Below are 21,404 nucleotides of genomic sequence, written 5' to 3'. Positions count from 1 at the left end.
TGAGGTGAGTCATTCACTGCAGAATACCCAGCCTCTGACCTGCTCTTGTAGCCACAGTATTTATGTGGCTGGTCCAGTTAGGTTTCTGGTCAATGGTGACCCCCGCCCCCCCCCCCCCCCAGGATGTTGATGGTGAGGGATTCAGCGATGGTAATGCTGTTGAATGTCAAGGGGAGGTGGTTAGACTCTCCCTTGTTGGAGATGGTCATTGCCTGGCACTTGTCTGGCACGAATGTTACTTGCCACTTATCAGCCCAAGCTTGGATGTTGTTCAGGTCTTGCTGCATGCGGGCTCGGACTGCTTCATTATTTGAGGGGTTGCGAATGGAATTGAACACTGTGCAATCATCAGCGAACATCCCCATTTCTGACCTTATGATGGAGGGAAGGTCATTGATGAAGCAGCTGAAGATGGTTGGGCCTAGGACACTGCCCTGAGGAACTCCTGCAGCAATGTCCTGGGGCTGAGATGATTGGCCTCCAACAACCACTACCATCTTCCTTTGTGCTAGGTATGACTCCAGCCACTGGAGAGTTTTCCCCCTGATTCCCATTGACTTCAATTTTACTAGGGCTCCTTGGTGCCACACTCGGTCAAATGCTGCCTTGATGTCAAGGGCAGTCACTCTCGCCTCACCTCTGGAATTCAGCTCTTTTGTCCATGTTTGGACCAAGGCTGTAATGAGGTCTGGAGCCGAGTGGTCCTGGCGGAACCCAAACTGAGCATCGGTGAGCAGGTTATTGGTGAGTCCTTCAGGACTCGGCCAGCTCGGTCAGTAGTGGTGCTACCGAGCCACTCTTGGTGATGGACATTGAAGTCCCCCACCTAGAGTAGATTCTGTGTCCTTGCTACCCTCAGTGCTTCCTCCAAGTGGTGCTCAACATGGAGGAGGACTGATTCATCAGCTGAGGGAGGACGGTAGGTGGTAATCAGCAGGAGGTTTCCTTGCCCATGTTTGACCTGATGCCATGAGATTTCATGGGGTCCAGAGTCAATGTTGAGGACTCCCAGGGCCACTCCCTCCTGACTGTATATCACTGTACCGCCACAAGAGATGGGTGAGATCCTGAATGAATATTTCACATCGGTATTTACGGTTGAGAAAGGCATGGATGTTAGGGAACTTGGGGAAATAAATAGTGATGTCTTGAGGAGTGTACATATTACAGAGAGGGAGGTGCTGGAAGTCTTAACGCGCATCAAGGTAGATAAATCTCCGGGACCTGATGAAATGTATCCCAGGACGTTATGGGAGGTTAGGGAGGAAATTGCGGGTCCCCTAGCAGAGATATTTGAATCATCCACCGCTACAGGTGAGGTGCCTGAAGATTGGAGGGTAGCAAATGTTGTGCCTTTGTTTAAGAAGGGCGGCAGGGAAAAGCCTGGGAACTACAGACCAGTGAGCCTGACATCTGTAGTGGGTAAGTTGTTAGAGGGTATTCTGAGGGACAGAATCTACAGGCATTTGGAGAGGCAGGGACTAATTAGGAACAGTCAGCATGGTTTTGTGAGAGGAAAATCATGTCTCACGAATTTGATTGAGTTTTTTGAAGGGGTAACCAAGAAGATAGATGAGGGCTGTGCAGTAGACGTGGTCTACATGGACTTCAGCAAAGCATTTGACAAGGTACCGCATGGTAGGTTGTTACATAAGGTTAAATCTCATGGGATCCAAGGTGAGGTAGCCAATTGGATACAAAATTGGCTTGACGACAGAAGACAGAGGGTGGTTGTCGAGGGTTGTTTTTCAAACTGGATGCCTGTGTCCAGCGGTGTGCCTCAGGGATCGGTGCTGGGTCCGCTGTTATTTGTTATTTATATTAATGATTTGGATGAGAATTTAGGAGGCATGGTTAGTAAGTTTGCAGATGACACCAAGATTGGTGGCATTGTGGACAGTGAAGAAGGTTATCTAGGATTGCAACGGGATCTTGATAAATTGGGCCAGTGGGCCGATGAATGGCAGATGGAGTTTAATTTAGATAAATGTGAGGTGATGCATTTTGGTAGATCGAATCGGGCCAGGACCTACTCCGTTAATGGTAGGGCGTTGGGGAGAGTTATAGAACAAAGAGATCTAGGAGTACAGGTTCATAGCTCCTTGAAAGTGGAGTCACAGGTGGATAGGGTGGTGAAGAAGGCATTCAGCATGCTTGGTTTCATTGGTCAGAACATTGAATGCAGGAGTTGGGATGTCTTGTTGAAGTTGTACAAGACATTAGTTAGGCCACACTTGGAATACTGTGTACAGTTCTGGTCACCCTATTATAGAAAGGATATTATTAAACTAGAAAGAGTGCAGAAAAGATTTACTAGGATGCTACCGGGACTTGATGGTTTGACTTACAGGGAGAGGTTGGATAGACTGAGACTTTTTTCCCTGGAGAGTAGGAGGTTTAGGGGTGATCTTATAGAAGTCTATAAAATAATGAGGGGCATAGATAAGGTCGATAGTCAAAATCTTTTCCCAAAGGTAGGGGAGTCTATAACGAGGGGGCATAGATTTAAGGTGAGAGGGGAGAGATACAAAAGGGTCCAGAGGGGGAATTTTTTCACTCAAAGGGTGGTGAGTGTCTGGAACGAGCTGCCAGAGGCAGTAGTAGAGGCGGGTACAATTTTGTCTTTTAAAAAGCATTTGGACAGTTACATGGGTAAGATGGGTATAGAGGGATATGGGCCAAGTGCAGGCAATTGGGACTAGCTTAGTGGTATAAACTGGGCGACATGGACATGTTGGGCCGAAGGGCCTGTTTCCATGTTGTAACTTCTATGATTCTATGATTCTCTGGTGGGTCTGTCCTGCCGGTGGGAGGGTTGGTTGAGGGATAAATATTGGCCAGGACACTGGGGAGAACTCTCCTGCTCTTCTTCGAAATAGTGCCGTGGGATCTTTTACATCTGAGGGGGCAGACGAGGCCTCTGATTAACATCTCATCTGAAAGACCCCCCCCCCCCCCCCGACAGTGCGGCGCTCCCTCTGTACCCCCCCCCCCCCCCCCCCCCGACAGTGGGGCGCTCCCTCTGTACCTCCCCCCCCCCCCCCCCCCCCCGACAGTGGGGCGCTCCCTCTGTACCCCCCCCCCCCCCCCCCCGACAGTGCGGCGCTCCCTCTGTACCCCCCCCCCCCCCCCCCGACAGTGCGGCGCTCCCTCTTTACCCCCCCCCCCCCCCCCCCCGACAGTGCGGCGCTCCCTCTGTACCCCCCCCCCCCCCCCCGACAGTGCGGCGCTCCCTCTGTACCCCCCCCGACAGTGCGGCGCTCCCTCTGTACCCCCCCCCCCCCCCCCCCCCCGACAGTGCGGCGCTCCCTCTGTACCCCCCCCCCCCCCCCCGACAGTGCGGCGCTCCCTCTGTACCCCCCCCCCCCCCGACAGTGCGGCGCTCCCTCTGTACCCCCCCCCCCCCCCCCCGACAGTGCGGCGCTCCCTCTGTACCCCCCCCCCCCCCGACAGTGCGGCGCTCCCTCTGTACCTCCCCCCCCCCGACAGTGCGGCGCTCCCTCTGTACCTCCCCCCCCCGACAGTGCGGCGCTCCCTCTGTACCCCCCCCCCCCCGACAGTGCGGCGCTCCCTCTGTACCCCCCCCCCGCCCCCGACAGTGCGGCGCTCCCTCTGTACCCCCCCCCCGCCCCCGACAGTGCGGCGCTCCCTCTGTACCCCCCCCCCCGCCCCCGACAGTGCGGCGCTCCCTCTGTACCCCCCCCCCCCGCCCCCGACAGTGCGGCGCTCCCTCTGTACCCCCCCCCCGCCCCCGACAGTGCGGCGCTCCCTCTGTACCCCCCCCCCCCCGACAGTGCGGCGCTCCCTCTGTACCCCCCCCCCCCCCGACAGTGCGGCGCTCCCTCTGTACCTCCCCCCCCCCGACAGTGCGGCGCTCCCTCTGTACCCCCCCCCCCCCCGACAGTGCGGCGCTCCCTCTGTACCCCCCCCCCCGCCCCCGACAGTGCGGCGCTCCCTCTGTACCCCCCCCCCCCCGCCCCCGACAGTGCGGCGCTCCCTCTGTACCCCCCCCCCGCCCCCGACAGTGCGGCGCTCCCTCTGTACCCCCCCCCCCCCGACAGTGCGGCGCTCCCTCTGTACCCCCCCCCCCCCCGACAGTGCGGCGCTCCCTCTGTACCTCCCCCCCCCGACAGTGCGGCGCTCCCTCTGTACCTCCCCCCCCCGACAGTGCGGCGCTCCCTCTGTACCTCCCCCCCCCGACAGTGCGGCGCTCCCTCTGTACCCCCCCCCCCCCCCCGACAGTGCGGCGCTCCCTCTGTACCCCCCCCCCCCCCCCCACGACAGTGCGGCGCTCCCTCTGTACCCCCCCCCCCCCCGACAGTGCGGCGCTCTCTCTGTACCCCCCCCCCCCCCCGACAGTGCGGCGCTCCCTCTGTACCCCCCCCCCCCCCCCCCCCCCCCCCCACAGTGCGGTGCTCCCTCGGTACTGTACTGATGTCAGCCTAGATTTTGTGCGCGAGTCTCTGTCGTGGGACTGGAACCTTCGTCCTTATGGTTCCGAGAGTGAACCCACTGAGCCAAGGTTGACGCCACTAAGCAATGCATGACTGATGGGCACGAGTATCTTCTGTTCAGCACCAAGTCGTGATCCAGACAGCTGGTTTGTTGGTAATTTGGGCAACTCCTGGACCAATGGGCAAAGGTTTTTGCTTGGAAACCTACTGTAAGTTAGAAGATGATTTGCATGTTTTAAAAAAAAATCTTCCCAGCAACTTTGTTTGATAAATTGAGCTCAGAATTAAATCTTAAGTTACCACTGCCTGCTGCTTTGGCAGAATTCATTTGCATGTGGAGGTTGAAGTATTCGGAAGAATGTTTGGTGTATCTTCCCCATTCTTTAAATACAGTTCAGCCTCCACACACACAACTGCCTTCCTACTCACTCCAGTCTTCTCCCTAACTTGGAGCATTTGCAGTTTGTATTATGTGTCTCTCTTTGTACCAGCCTGGTCTCTACTGCTGTCTCCTTCAAGAGGACAGAAGTGGAACACCAGCTGCAGCGAGACGCTCACATCGGCCGCTCTGATGGCCCCAAACATTTAATTGGCAGTGCCCATAATTCAGTGCTGCTTATGGGACTTTGCTGTGTGTAAATTGACTGCTATATTTGCCTACACAAGTGACTGCACTTCAAAAGTAACTCACTGGCTGTGAAGCACTTTAGGATGTCCTGAAAAGATGAAAAATGCGATGTAACGGTTTTCTGTCTCTCAATTTCTCTTCCTTTATCTCTCTCACTTTCTCTGTCTATCTCTCTTTCTCTCCACTCCCTCCATCTCGGTTCACACTCACAGAAAGTCCTTTGATTTAAGTTGGAGGTAGGGAGAGGTTAAAGGAACCTAAATTAAGATAATTCAAATGTTACTTCACAGGAACCAGAATTTAATGCAACAATAAAAGCTTTTCAGTTAATCTCACGATCCAGAACAATGTTAAACCCAACCTGGTGGTTTCACTTTCCAATGTTGCTGACCAAAGCTACATTGTGTGTGTGTGTGTGTGTCTGTCTCTCTCTGTCTCTGTTACAGATATTGATTGATATTAAATATTGAGCTGTACCAAAAGGAAATGGAATTAATTGTTGTTTTCCCTCTTCCCATTCCCACAGCAATGCTTCTCACCTTCCCTGCAGATTTTTGTGAGTAGTAATGGGCTCCCTCCAAGTCCCAACCCCAGTCCAACGCGGAGGTTTGCCACGTAAGTGCTCTTATCAGAATTGTGTCGAATCACTAATGTTTCTTTGAAGTGTTGTGAATGCAGGATTGCCCCGGCTAAATTTTGTGACTTTAAAAAAAAATTAATTCTGGGGATGTGGGCGTCGCGAGTGCAACATTTATTGCCCATCACTCGTTACCCTGAGAAGGTGGTGGTGAGAACGATTTGATAAAACTGAGTGTCTTGCTCGGCCACTTCAGAGGCAGTTAAGAATTAACCACGTTGGTGTGAGGACTGGAGTCACATATAGGCCCAGACCGGGGAAGGACGGCAGGTTTCCTTCCCTAAAGGACATTAGTGAACCAGTTGGGTTTTTACGACACGGTTTTTACTGAGACCAGATTTTTTGCTTCCAGATTTTAAAAAAAAATGAATTCAAATTCTCAAACTATTTGAGATTTGAACCCACGTTCTTTGAATTAATAGCCCAGTAACACAACCTCTGCAGTTTACTGCACTTTATAACTTGCGCTTGTGATGTTCAATAATGAACCTTAATTAACTAAATTGCAGAATTAAAGGCAACACAAGTAGACTTGTGCCTGGGTGATGAGAGTGATTAATGGTGTTTGTGATTGGGGCATTCTTCAGTTCACTGACACGATAAATTAGGGGTTATAGTTAATACCGAGGAGGACTGCGACAAAACACAGGAAGACATTAATAAACTTGCAGAATGGGCGTGTAATTGGCAAATGAATTTCAATATAGATAAGTGTGAGGTGGTATGTTTTGATAGGAAGAATAAGGAGGTCACATACTGTTTGGATAATAAGAATCTAAATGTGGGAAAGGAGTGAAGGGATCTGGGAGTACAGATACACAAATCATTAGCAACACAGGTTAACAGCCATTTTAAAAAAAGCAAACCAAGCCCAGGGGTTGATTTCGAGAGGGATAGAATTCAAAAGCAGAGAAGTTATGTTAAACTTGTAACGAACCTTGATACACCACGATGATACCAGAACTGAGAGGTTCTACCTCTCAGGAAAGATTGAGCAGGCTGGGGCTTTGTTATCTAGAAAAGAGAAGGCTGAGGGGTGACCTGATAGAGGTTTTTAAGATTATGAAGGGGTTTGATAGGGGAGATGTAGGAAAGATTTTTCCGCTTGAGAGGTTTAGAGGTAGAGAGATTTACTGGAATGGTACCAGGGATGAGGGACTTTGGTTTCGTGGAGAGACTGGAGAAGCTGGGATTGTTCTCCTTAGAGCAGAGACGGTTAAGGGGAGATTTGATAGAGGTGCTCAAGATCATGAGGGGTTTTGATAGAGTAAATAAGGAGAAACTGTTTCCAGTGGCAGAAGGATCGGTAACCAGAGAACACGAGCTTGAGGTGAAATTAGGAAACGTGTTTTTACGCAGTGAGTTGTGATGATCTGGAATGCGCTGCCTGAAAGGGTGGTGGAAGCAGATTCAATAATAACTTTCAAAAGGGAATTGGATAAATACTTGAAGGGAAAAAAATTGCAGGGCTATGGGGAAAGAGCAGGGGAATGGGACTAATTGAATAGCTCTTTCAAAGAGCCAGCACAGGCACGATGGACCGAATGACTTTCACCTGTGCTGTACCTACTATGATTGTGGGGGAGTCCAAAACTAGGGGTCATAAATATAAGATAGTCGCTAATAAATCCAATAGGGAATTCAGGAGAAACTTCTTTACCCAGAGGGTGGTGAGAATGTGGAACTCACTCCCACAAGGAGTAGTTGAGGCAAATAGAATAGATGCATTTAAGGGGAAGCTCGATAAACATATGAAGGAGAAAGGATTAGAAGAATATGCTGTTGGGTGAGATGAAGTAGGGAGGAGGAGGTTCATGTGAACATAAACACCGGCATAGACCAGTTGGGCCGAATGGCCTGTTTCTGTGCTATACATTCTGCGTTGGAGCCTGTGATTGGGCAGTTCGGAGGTCACTGTAGAGGGGGACCTGAGGGGTGGTATGTGGGTATTGTTGGTATTCTTGGTATATTTTGCAGTAGGGGGATGGGGAGATCCTAGGCAGCACTGGGTGAGGGAGGGACAGAGAGTCCCAGGCCCAGTATCACTGGGTGAGGGAGGGACAGAGAGTCCCAGGCCCAGTATCACTGGGTGAGGGAGGGACAGAGTGTCCCCGGCCCAGTATCACTGGGTGAGGGAGGGACAGAGTGTCCCCGGCCCAGTATCACTGGGTGAGGGAGGGTCAGAGTGTCCCCGGCCCAGTATCACTGGGTGAGGAAGGGACAGAGTGTCCCCGGCCCAGTATCACTGGGTGAGGGAGGGACAGAGTGTCCCAGGCCCAGTACCACTGGGTGAGGGAGGGTCAGAGTGTCCCCGGCCCAGTATCACTGGGTGAGGGAGGGACAGAGTGTCCCCGGCCCAGTATCACTGGGTGAGGGAGGGACAGAGTGTCCCCGGCCCAGTATCACTGGGTGAGGGAGGGACAGAGTGTCCCCGGCCCAGTATCACTGGGTGAGGGAGGGACAGAGTGTCCCCGGCCCAGTATCACTGGGTGAGGGAGGGACAGAGTGTCCCCGGCCCAGTATCACTGGGTGAGGGAGGGACAGAGTGTCCCCGGCCCAGTATCACTGGGTGAGGGAGGGACAGAGTGTCCCCGGCCCAGTATCACTGGGTGAGGGAGGGACAGAGAGTCCCCGGCCCAGTATCACTGGGTGAGGGAGGGACAGATAAATCTCCGGGACCTGATGAAATGTATCCCAGGACGTTATGGGAGGTTAGGGAGGAAATAGCGGGTCCCCTAGCAGAGATATTTGAATCATCGACAGCTACAGGTGAGGTGCCTGAAGATTGGAGGGTAGCAAATGTTGTGCCTTTGTTTAAGAAGGGCGGCAGGGAAAAGCCTGAGAACTACAGACCGGTGAGCCTGACATCTGTAGTGGGTAAGTTGTTAGAGGGTATTCTGAGAGACAGGATCTACAGGCATTTGGAGAGGCAGGGACTGATTAGGAACAGTCAGCATGGTTTTGTGAGAGGAAAATCATGTCTCACGAATTTGATTGAGTTTTTTGAAGGGGTAACCAAGAAGATAGATGAGGGCTGTGCAGTAGACGTGGTCTACATGGACTTTAGCAAAGCCTTTGACAAGGTACCGCATGGTAGGTTGTTACATAAGGTTAAATCTCATGGGATCCAAGGTGAGGTAGCCAATTGGATACAAAATTGGATTGACGACAGAAGACAGAGGGTGGTTGTAGAGGGTTGTTTTTCAAACTGGAGGCCTGTGACCAGCGGTGTGCCTCAGGGATCGGTGCTGGGTCCGCTGTTATTTGTTATTTATATTAATGATTTGGATGAGAATTTAGGAGGCATGGTTAGTAAGTTTGCAGATGACACCAAGATTGGTGGCATTGTGGACAGTGAAGAAGGTTATCTAGGATTGCAACGGGATCTTGATAAATTGGGCCAGTGGGCCGATGAATGGCAGATGGAGTTTAATTTAGATAAATGTGAGGTGATGCATTTTGGTAGATCGAATCGGGCCAGGACCTACTCCGTTAATGGTAGGGCGTTGGGGAGAGTTATAGAACAAAGAGATCTAGGAGTACAGGTTCATAGCTCCTTGAAAGTGGAGTCACAGGTGGATAGGGTGGTGAAGAAGGCATTCAGCATGCTTGGTTTCATTGGTCAGAACATTGAATACAGGAGTTGGGATGTCTTGTTGAAGTTGTACAAGACATTAGTTAGGCCACACTTGGAATACTGTGTACAGTTCTGGTCACCCTATTATAGAAAGGATATTATTAAACTAGAAAGAGTGCAGAAAAGATTTACTAGGATGCTACCAGGACTTGATGGTTTGACTTTTAGGGAGAGGTTGGATAGACTGAGACTTTTTTCCCTGGAGAGTAGGAGGTTTAGGGGTGATCTTATAGAAGTCTATAAAATAATGGGCATAGATAAGGTCGATAGTCAAAATCTTTTCCCAAAGGTAGGGGAGTCTATAACGAGGGGACATAGATTTAAGGTGAGAGGGGAGAGATATAAAAGGGTCCAGAGGGGCAATTTTTTCACTCAAAGGGTGGTGAGTGTCTGGAACGAGCTGCCAGAGGCAGTAGTGGAGGCGGGTACAATTTTGTCTTTTAAAAAGCATTTGGACAGTTACATGGGTAAGATGGGTATAGAGGGATATGGGCCAAGTGCAGGCAATTGGGACTAGCTTCGTGGTATAAACTGGGCGACATGGACATGTTGGGCCGAAGGGCCTGTTTCCATGTTGTGAAAGAAAAAAAAAATCAGATTCCTTTTTGTAAACATGAATTTGAAAGTATTACTAAATTTTTAAAGTTCTGAAAAATAGTTTTGTACAAACGTCCAGTACTTTGCTGGTCAGTGCTGCCATGTGATCTCGGAGATCTCTCTTGTTCACATGGGCTATCTCATGTCAGAGAGAAATCATCGGACCCAAAAATACTGCCTCTATCAAAGCCCCAGATATTGCAACTCCTTTTGATTGTTTGATTTAGTTTGTGCTGTAAGTTAATAAAGGAATTGTTAAATTGTCGAGTGTTTATAGTTTTAATCCATTGATGTCCATTCTGGTTTCAGCAGGAGGAGTCAGAGTCCAATCAACTGTATCAGGCCAAGTGTTCTGGGGCCTTTGAAAAGAAAAGGTAGTAACTCAGTAAACAAACTGTCATTTTTTTCTTTTTTAAAAGATGATTATATTCTGTCAAGTGCAACGAAATGTACAGCTGATTGTCTGAGTCAGAAAGTCTAGGTTCAAACCCCACTCCTTGACTTCAACACACATTCTAAGCTGACACTTTTCGGTCTTTTGGCCCATTCAACTGGATGTAAAGATCCCCAGGGGAGTTAGAACCATAGAAAAGATACAGCACAGAAGGGGGCCATTCGGCCCATTGTGTCCGCGCCAGCTCGAAGAACAACTAGATGCCCATTCTAATCCCACCTTCCAGCACCCAGTCTGTAGCCCTGCAGCTTACAGCACTTTAGGTGCATGCAGTTCTCCCCAGTGTCCTGGCCGGTTTATTATCCCTCAAACAACATCACTAAAAACCAATTCACTTGTCATTCTATCATTGCTGTTTGTGGGATCTTACTATGTGCACCTTGTTGCCTACGTAACAAGAGTGACAACACTCCATTAAAAAGTCATTCATTGGAGTGTCCTGGGAAGGTGAAAGTTGCTATATAAATACAAACTCCAATAATGAAGCAGTCCGAGCCCGCATGCAGCAAAACCTGGACAACATCCAGGCTTGGGCTCATAAGTGGCAAGTAACATTCGCGCGAGACAAGTGCCAGGCAATGACCATCTCCAACAAGAGAGAGTCTAACCACCTCCCCTTGACGTTCAACGGCATTACCATCGCCAAATCCCCCACCATCAACATCCTGGGGGTCACCATTAACCAGAAACTCAACTGGACCAGCCATATAAATACTGTGGCTACGAGAGCAGGTCAACGGCTGGGTATTCTGCGGCGAGTGACTCACCACCTGACTCCCCAAAGCCTTTCCACCATCTACGAGGCACAAGTCAGGAGTGTGATGGAATACTCTCCACTTGCCTGGATGGGTGCAGCTCCAACAACAATCAAGAAGCTCAACACCATCCAGGACAAAGCTCGACACCATCCAGGACAAAGCAGCCCGCTTGATTGGAACCCCATCCACCACCCTAAACATTCACTCCCTTCACCACTGGCGCACAGTGGCTGCAGTGTGTACCATCCACAGGATGCACTGCAGCAACTCACCAAGGCTTCTTCGACAGCACCTCCCAAACCCGCGACCTCTACCACCTGGAAGGACAAGGGCAGCAGGCACATGGGAACAACACCACCTGCATGGAATCCAGGGTGCCTTGGCACTTTGGATACAAAACTGGCTTAGTAGCAGAAGGCAGAGGGTGATGGTCGAAGGTTGTTTTTGTGACTGGAAGCCTGTGGCCAGTGGGGTACCACAGGGATCGGTGCTGGGTCCCTTGCTGTTTGTGGTCTACATTAATGACTTGGATATGAATGTAAAAGGTATGATCAGTAAGTTCGCTGATGATACAAAAATTGGTAGGGTGGTAAATAGCGAGGAGGATAGCCTCAGTCTGCAGGACGATATAGATGGGTTGGTCAGATGGGCGGAACAGTGGCAAATGGAATTTAACCCGGAAAAGTGCGAGGTGATGCACTTTGGAGGGACTAACAAGGCAAGGGAATACACAATGAACGGGAGGACCCTAGGCAAGACAGAGGGTCAGAGGGATCTTGGTGTGCAAGTTCACAGATCCCTGAAGGCGGCGGAACAGGTAGATAAGGTGGTAAAGAAGGCATATGGGATACTTGCCTTTATTAGCCGAGGCATAGAATATAAGAGCAAGGAGGTTATGATGGAGCTGTATAAAACACTGGTTAGGCCACAGCTGGAGTACTGTGTGCAGTTCTGGTCGCCACACTACAGGAAGGATGTGATCGCTTTGGAGAGGGTGCAGAGGAGATTCACCAGGATGTTACCAGGGCTGGAGCGCTTCAGCTATGAAGAGAGACTGGGAAGATTGGGTTTGTTTTCCTTGGAGCAGAGGAGGCTGAGGGGGGACATGATTGAGGTGTACAAAATTATGAGGGGCACAGATAGGATGGATACTAAGGAGCTTTTTCCCTTCGTTGAGGGTTCTATAACAAGGGGACATAGATTCAAGGTAAAAGGCGGGAGGTTTAGAGGGGATTTGAGAAAGAACTTTTTCACCCAGAGGGTGGTTGGAGTCTGGAACTCACTGTCTGAAAGGGTTGTGGAGGCAGGAACCCTCACAACATTCAAGAAGCATTTGGATGAGCACTTGAAATGCCATAGCATACAAGGCTACGGACCAAATGCTGGAATATGGGATTAGAGTAGACAGGGCTGATGGCCGGCGCGGACACGATGGGCCGAAGGGCCTCTATCCGTGCTGTATAACTATGACTCTATGTTCCCCTCCAAGTCACACACTATCCCGACTTGGAAATATATCGCCGTTCCTTCATCGTCGCTGGGTCAAAATCCTGGAACTCCCTTCCTAACAGCACTGTGGGAGAACCTTCACCACACGGACTGCAGCGGTTCAAGAAGGCGGCTCACCACCACCTTCTCAAGGGCAATTAGGGATGAGCAATAAATGCCGGCCTCGCCAGCGACGCCCACACCCTGAGCATCTATAAAATAAAATCTTTCATCATTCACTCTGAGACTGAAACTTACTTAGAGAGACAGTGGCTCCAGCTCCGATGCCTGATCTTTGTTTGTAATTCCAGGTGAGATGGAATCTGAAAGCCAACCAAAGCGACTATTCCAAGGAACCACTAACATGCTGTCCTCTGACAACTCACAATCGCCAGAACTCAGCTCCTGGTGAGCACCCAGATTACATGGATTTACATAGAATGTACAGCACAGAAACAGGCCATTCGGCCCAGCTGATCTATGCTGGTGTTTATGCTCCACACAAGCCTCCTCCCACCTCTCCTCTCAACCTATCAGCATATCCTTCTATTCCTTTCTCCCCATGTGTTTATCGAGCTTCCCCTTAAATGTATCTACACTATTCACCTCAACTACTCCTTGTGGGAGTGAGTTCCACATTCTCACCACTCTCTGGGTAAAGAAGTTTCTCCTGAATTCCCTATTGGGTTTATTAGTGACTCTCTTATATTTATGGCCTCTGGTTCTGGTCTCCCCCCCCGAAGTGGAAACATCTTCTCTACGTTATCAAACCCATTCATTATCTTAAAGACCTCGATCAGGTCACCCCTCAGCCTTCTCTTTTCCAGAGAAAGAGCCCCAGCCTGTTCAGCCATTTCTGAAAGGTGTAACCTCTCAGTTCTGGTAACATCCTAGTAAATCTTTTTTGCACCCTCTCTATTATATCCTTTTTATAATATGGAGACCAGAACTGTTCACAATACTCCAAGTGTGGTCTAACCAAGGTTCTATACAAATTTAACATAACTTCTCTGCTTTTTAATCCTAGCCCCCTAGAAATGAACCCCTGTGTTTTGTTTGCTTTTTTTATTGGCCTTATTAACCTGCGTCGCTACTTTTCGTGATTTGTTCTCTCCCCCATTTAGACTCTTATTATCCAAGCAGTATGTGGCCCACTTAATTTTCCTGCCAAAATGTACCACTTCACACTTACCTATATTGAAATTAATTTGCCAATTACATGCCCATTCTGGTTTATTAATGTCTTCCTGTGTTTTGTCGCAGTCCTCCTCAGTATTAACTATACCCCCCAATTTGGTGTTGTCGGCAAATCTGAAATTGTAGTTCCAATTCCCGAGTCCAAATCGTTTATGTAAATGGTGAACAGTGGTCCCAGCACCGATCTTTGTGGAACACCACTTCCCACCTTTTGCCAGTCTGAGTAACTACCTTTAACCCCTACTCACTGTTTTCTGTTTTGTAGCCAGCTTGCTATCCATTCTGCTACTTGTCCCCTGACTCCACATACTCTGACCTTAGTCATGAGTCTACAATGCGGTATCTTATCAAAGGCCTTTTGAAAATCCAAATATATTACATCTACTACATTACCCTTGTCTACCCTTTCTGTTATTTCTTCAAAGAATTCAATAAGTTTGGTCAAGCATGACCTTCCCTTTTGCTATCTGTGCTGACTATTCTTCATTATATTTTTGGTTTCTAGGTGTTTTTCTATTACATCTTTGAGTAAAGATTCCATTATCTTTACTACCACCGACATTAAGCTAATTGGTCTGTAGTTCCCTGGACTTGTTCTAACTCCCTTTTTAAATATAGGCATCACATTAGCTGTCATAAGAACATAAGAAATAGGAGCAGGAGTAGGCCAATCGGCCCCTCGAGCCTGCTCCATCATTCAATAAGATCATGGCTGATCTGATCCTAACCTCAAATCTAAATTCATGTCCAATTTCCTGCCCGCTCCCCGTAACCCCTAATTCCCTTTACTTCTAGGAAACTGTCTATTTCTGTTTTAAATTTATTTAATGATGTAGCTTCCTGGGGCAGCAAATTCCACAGACCTAGTACCCTCTGAGTGAAGAAGTTTCTCCTCATCTCAGTTTTGAAGGAGCAGCCCCTTATTCTAAGATTATGCCCCCTAGTTCTAGTTTCACCCATCCTTGGGAACATCCTTACCGCATCCACCCGATCAAGCCCCTTCACAATCTTATATGTTTCAATAAGATCGCCTCTCATTCTTCTGAACTCCAATGAGTAGAGTCCCAATCTACTCAACCTCTCCTCATATGTCCGCCCCCTCATCCCCGGGATTAACCGAGTGAACCTTCTTTGTACTGCCTCGAGAGCAAGTATGTCTTTTCTTAAGTATGGAGACCAAAACTGTATCCATTTGTCCCAATATCATTTCTCTGTATTACAGTGATTCCTTCCTTTATTAACATAGCCACCCCACCTCCCCTTCCTTCCTTCCTGCCTGTCCTTCCTGATTGTTAAATACCCTGGCATATTTAATTCCCAGTCGTTGTCACCCTGCAGCCATGTTTCTGTAATGGCCACAAGATCATACCCATACGTAGTTATTTGTGCCGTTAACTCGTCCATTTTGTTACGAATGCTACGTGCATTCAGATAAAGAACTTTCAAATATGTTTTGTGACACTTAGTTCCTGCTTTTTCCTTTTTAACACTTTACCTTTTACTCCATACCTTCTGCCCCTTCCTGACACGCTTTCCTCTATCTCCCTGCTCAGGTTCCCAATCCCCTGCCACAGCTTTGATGCTGGGTTAATCGCCTTACGCCTTCTAGTTTTTATTTTATCTGTCGTGCCTAAAGTACACTTTCTTTCCGCTGCTCTACGCTTTTCCCTCTCACTTGTTCTTGAACAACTATTTGTACTATTTGTATTGTAGATTTCCCCTGGGTCTTCCCCTCTCTTGCTGCTCTCAATTTTATTCCCTTCTGACTCCCCGCTCAGGTTCCCATCATCCTGCCACTCTAGTTTAAACCTGTCCGCCAGTCCTCTGGCACTATTCCCTTTTCTAATGAATTTTTATATATATATAATAGTGCCTCTGCTCTCTCTTCCCTAACTTCATTTAATATTCACCGATGCAATCCATCCGGACCAGGGGATTTATCCTCTCTAAGTTTGATTAGTTTATCAATTATCTCCCCACTTTCTATCTTAAATGTCTTTATTTTTTTTGATCTCTTCTTCTAATGTCCTGCCCACCGTGATAGTCTCCCTGGTAAATACTGAGGCAAAGTAACTATTCAATATTTCTGCCATTTCGCTGTCATTACCTGTGAGTTTATTGTGTGTATCCCCTCGAGGCCCTATCCCTATCCTGATTTTTCTTTTGTTATTTATGTGTCTGTAGAATACTTTATTTCTTTTTATATTCCTCAATAATTTAATTTCATAGTTTCTCTTTGCCTTCCTAATTTTTTTAAAATTCTTTCCTAACCTCTTATTTCCCTTCTGTCATCCTCTCCTTTGTCGTCTATGCACTCAGTGTGTCCCTTGTCTCTTTAGTTTCAATTTCACCCTTATTTCTTTATTCACCCATGGTGTATCGTTACTGGCTAGTTTGTTCTTGCTTTTTAGTGGGATATATTTCTCCTGGACACTCAAATACCTTTACTTACTTTGTATATTCCGTTAATCATTTGAGGATTGTGTTATTGAAGAAGATTTGTAATCTGGGGGTTTAATGGAGAGGCGAGGGACGAGCTGTCTCTGTCACTGGTTTTTCCCTGTGTCCTAAAATGTAGCAGCTCTGATTCAGCAATGCGAAGATTTGAGGTTGACCTAAATTGCTGCCGCTCTGGGCTTTCTCATCGCATTCCTGCAACCAATTCACACGAGCGCAGGCTTCCCCACATCCATGCAGACACACCCATAAATACCCCTACGGAGTTTATTGGTCTGTTAACTGAAACTGAATTTACATAGTGTAATCCCTTGTGCCCCTTCAATTAAGTTGAATGTTTTCCTCTGTTTATCTGTCCTTGTGCCTGTCCTAACCAATCCCCCCAGCCCTCTGTCATCTCCCAGCTATCGCCTCATAGAATCATAGAATCATAGAAGTTACAACATGGAAACAGGCCCTTCGGCCCAACATGTCCATGTCGCCCAGTTTATACCACTAAGCTAGTCCCAATTGCCTGCACTTGGCCCATATCCCTCGATACCCATCTTCCCCATGTAACTGTCCAAATGCTTTTTAAAAGACAAAATTGTACCCGCCTCTACTACTGCCTCTGGCAGCTCGTTCCAGACACTCACCACCCTTTGAGTGAAAAAATTGCCCCTCTGGATCCTTTTGTATCTCTCCCCTCTCACCTTAAATCTGTGCCCCCTCGTTATAGACTCCCCTACCTTTGGGAAAAGATTTTGACTATCGACCTTATCTATGCCCCTCATTATTTTATAGACTTCTATAAGATCACCCCTTAACCTCCTACTCTCCAGGGAATAAAGTCCCAGTCTGTCTAACCTCTCCCTGTAAGTCAAACCATCAAGTCCCGGTAGCATCCTAGTAAATCTTTTCTGCACTCTTTCTAGTTTAATAATATCCTTTCTATAATAGGGTGACCAGAACTGTACACAGTACTCCAAGTGTGGCCTCACCAATGCCCTGTACAACTTCAACAAGACATCCCAACTCCTGCATTCAATGTTCTGACCAATGAAACCAAGCATGCTGAATGCCTTCTTCACCACCCTATCCACCTGTGACTCCACTTTCAAGGAGCTATGAATCTGTACTCCTAGATCTCTTTGTTCGATAACTCTCCCCAACGCCCTACCATTAACGGAGTAGGTCCTGGCCCGATTCGATCTACCAAAATGCATCACCTCACATTTATCTAAATTAAACTCCATCTGCCATTCATCGGCCCACTGGCCCAATTTATCAAGATCCCGTTGCAATCCTAGATAACCTTCTTCACTGTCCACAATGCCACCAATCTTGGTGTCATCTGCAAACTTACTAACCATGCCTCCTAAATTCTCATCCAAATCATTAATATAAATAACAAATAACAGCGGACCCAGCACCGATCCCTGAGGCACACCGCTGGACACAGGCATCCAGTTTGAAAAACAACCCTCGACAACCACCCTCTGTCTTCTGTCGTCAAGCCAATTTTGTATCCAATTGGCTACCTCACCTTGGATCCCATGAGATTTAACCTTATGTAACAACCTACCATGCGGTACCTTGTCAAATGCTTTGCTGAAGTCCATGTAGACCACGTCTACTGCACAGCCCTCATCTATCTTCTTGGTTACCCCTTCAAAAAACTCAATCAAATTCGTGAGACATGATTTTCCTCTCACAAAACCATGCTGACTGTTCCTAATTAGTCCCTGCCTCTCCAAATGCCTGTAGATCCTGTCCCTCAGAATACCCTCTAACAACTTACCCACTACAGATGTCAGGCTCACTGGTCTGTAGTTCCCAGGCTTTTCCCTGCCGCCCTTCTTAAACAAAGGCACAACATTTGCTACCCTCCAATCTTCAGGCACCTCACCTGTAGCGGTGGATGATTCAAATATCTCTGCTAGGGGACCCGCAATTTCCTCCCTAACCTCCCATAACGTCCTGGGATACATTTCATCAGGTCCCGGAGATTTATCTACCTTGATGCGCGTTAAGACTTCCAGCACCTCCCTCTCTGTAATATGTACACTCCTCAAGACATCACTATTTATTTCCCCAAGTTCCCTAACATCCATGCTTTAGTTTTGTTCTCTCTGGGCTCTGGATTTGCCACATTCCCGTTAGCAGCAGGTGTGAGATTTGCTGTGTGCAGAATTATAAGTGCAGCCAGTGTTCATCACAGCACAGCATAATGTTGCTTATTGTAGGAGAACCTTCACCACATGGACTGCAGCGGCTCAAGAAGGCGGCTCACCACCACCTTCTCAAGGGGCATCTAGGGATGGGCAATAAATGCCGGCCTCGCCAGCGACTCCCACATCCCGAGAATGAATAAAAAATAAAACTACCCCACTTTGTGTCAGTTTCTTTTAGAAACTTGCTGGGGATCAGTTGGGTCCTCATCCAGGAACATCGCAGGTCAGTCCTGGGTGAGATAATTTCACCATTCCAGGAACATCGCAGGTCAGTCCTGGGTGAGATAATTTCACCATTCCAGGAACATCGCAGGTCAGTCCTGGGTGAGATCATCTCTCTGCCCCATGTTATCAAGGAGAAAAATCAGCCATGATTCCTGCTGCCAAAAGCTGGTTGACTTTTAAAAATGTAGTGGATGATGTTTTGCTGTAGTTTATAATGTGGTTGATTTTTTTCAGTGCGGTTGGAGGTGTTGACGTGTGCCTCAGTCTCTCGGCAGACTGCCTGGATGGTAGTAGCTGCGGTAGTTCAAGCCAGGATTCACCGGCAAAGTCCAGTGCGGTGACTGAGTCCCCGCTGACCACGTCCGATTCCTGCTCGTCGTTTAGCGCAGGAGCTGAACTTTCCCCAAAATGACCCTGCCTTTCCAGAGGTCACCGTGTACTGAGGGAGAAGAGTACAGGATGTGTGAAGCAGAGAATTTGCAAACAGAGACTGCATCAATTGTAACCTGGTGTAAAATGTGCTGTGCCATTAATATATGTAATTGTGTAGAAGGATGTCAGTGTTAATGAACTGGTTGTAGTAATTCTGAGAAATATTTTCTCCCTTTTTAATTTTTTCCCCTCGAAATTGTCCATTTACTTTTTGCACCAAAACCTGGAATGGGAGAGACTGAAATGTTCTTGCCTGCCAGAATCATAAGCTTCTGACTTTTACTTTCACAAGATGGATTATACGTACAACACAGGTTTGTCATTTTCAAATACTTATGAGCTTTACTTTTTATGAATAGCACTAAATGTAAATGGTTCGTGACTTGAATTTTTTTTTAGCAGTTGTTGAATAGATTTTTGTGCTGAACTTAAATGAGCAGAAATGTTAGGAGCCAGAGTGCAGCCTGGAGCAGGGCTGCTGGTATATTTGCTATAATGGGAGAGATGGAAGGGGATCGGAGGGGGTTGATTTCCATGTACAGATTCAATTATTATTGTTGTTTCTTTATTCAATGATTGTTGCAGAAGCACCTTTTCCGGAGAATCTCGCAGTTACCTGTATTATCATTTGCCTGTGGAATGTTCATAGTTACCTTCTATTAACAAAAATGTGCATAGTGTAACATACCAGAAGGATCTAATTTAATATCGTTACATCTATCGAGACCATGACTTGGTATGTGTATAATTCATAGATACCTTTAAACAGTTTTACATGCTTCTGGTAAAATAAATTATTAGTTGTACAGCAAATCGATTCCTCGTTTTACCATAAACTTGATTTTTTTTTTGTTTTATTTCTGATCTCTCTTTCTCGCTGTGTGTTTGTGAATAGAACATTGTGTTTAATTTTGCTCCATGTGCTTCGAGTCACCAGCTGATTTCTATGTCACTTCCTGGAACATTGAACTATCTTCTGGTTATCAATATCCATCTTTTCCCATCTTTAGGCACAACAAGGGAAATCCAGGTTTAGAACAGGGGGCAACTGAGCATTCGGTTCCAAAATACTGTATTGATTGAAAATATATATTGTATATATAAAAAGGTTCTGTAGCATCAATATTTCATCTGCATTTGTGGAAATCTTTCAGTGAGTGTGTGGGAGTGATTGATATTTAACATTCAGTGCTGATTGTGCAGTTACCGGCCTCTAGCTGACTGCGGCAGACATTCCAACAGTGCAAAGCTGTTTGAACTCTTCACAAGAAGGGAGTCTGGACATTTCCTCCTTCAGCCACCATCGTTAAAGAGAATAAATGGACAGCTGATTCTCCTATTTGTGGGTCATCACCAATACTGAATGTTTGCAGATTGAAATTCATCACAGGAAGCAGGTTTGATGTGAGGATCTGTATAAGTGTGCGGATTATTCGTGAATCCTCCCTCTCCCTCTGGTGTTTACTTGTGATGAAGATCGCACATCATTAAGGAATTAAAAATAAAACCCCTGAACAGTGCACAGAGAATAATAACAGCACAAGTACATAAAAGGAGCAGGGCGGGGCACTGACCTTTCACCATGGCTTGCACTGATTGCAGAGCTTGTATTGACCAGTGACAAGTAACTTGCACCTGACTACAAGAGGAGAGGGAGAGACTGCAGAGTGTGTCCACCTGTTATCCTGAGAGGACAACAGGTTCCCCTCCCACAACATTCCTGCTGCCACTCCACCGGTCAGCCAGCCAGCCCGAGATGGTCCAGTCTGAAGCAGAGCCCCTCAGCCCAGGACTGCTCAAGGTCGTCCTCCAAGGCCATCTGCTCCTCAATGGAAGGTCAGCAGCCTCCCACCACCCATGCTGCAGCCACTGGGAATGCGCCTTGTCGGAGCGCTAGGAAAGGTAAAGGACAGGCACTAAGGGAATGCAAGGTGAATAATATTTTCTGTAAATATTCTTTATTTGATAAATTTGGATTAGGTGCAGGAATTTATGTTTGTACTGGTGAGGGCGAGACCAGTGTGGAATGATAGAAGGGACTGTGATAATTGTAGGACTGTTGGTGATTGGGAAATCTGATTTCCAGGAGCTGCTCCTCAGAGGTCTCTGAACTCGGGCAGACGGGCTCTCTGGGCACTGCCTCACCTCTTCCTCCTCTTCCTTCTGCTCCTCCTCCAAGAATGCAGTAACAGGGCACTTAGAAAATCATAATACGATTAGGCAGAGT

The 21,404-nt window shown here is 47.6% G+C and overlaps 1 protein-coding gene across 1 annotated transcript; it reads left to right on the top strand.

Moving 5' to 3' along the window:
* The first annotated feature begins 5,679 nt into the window (after positions 1 to 5,679).
* LOC137332783 (PABIR family member 2-like) lies at positions 5,680 to 20,300 on the top strand. Its single transcript, XM_067996719.1, has 4 exons — positions 5,680 to 5,697; positions 10,263 to 10,327; positions 12,965 to 13,061; positions 18,980 to 20,300. Exons 3-4 carry the CDS (start codon positions 12,970 to 12,972, stop codon positions 19,155 to 19,157), a joined length of 270 nt encoding a protein of 89 aa, XP_067852820.1. The 5' UTR covers positions 5,680 to 5,697; positions 10,263 to 10,327; positions 12,965 to 12,969; the 3' UTR covers positions 19,158 to 20,300.
* Positions 20,301 to 21,404: the final 1,104 nt, after the last annotated feature.

This window comes from Heptranchias perlo, chromosome 15 (assembly GCF_035084215.1).
Source record: "Heptranchias perlo isolate sHepPer1 chromosome 15, sHepPer1.hap1, whole genome shotgun sequence".
In the NCBI taxonomy this organism is placed as follows: Eukaryota; Metazoa; Chordata; class Chondrichthyes; order Hexanchiformes; family Hexanchidae; genus Heptranchias; species Heptranchias perlo.
Note: the sequence above shows the minus strand (reverse complement) of the source record. Positions and strands in the feature narration are given on the sequence as shown.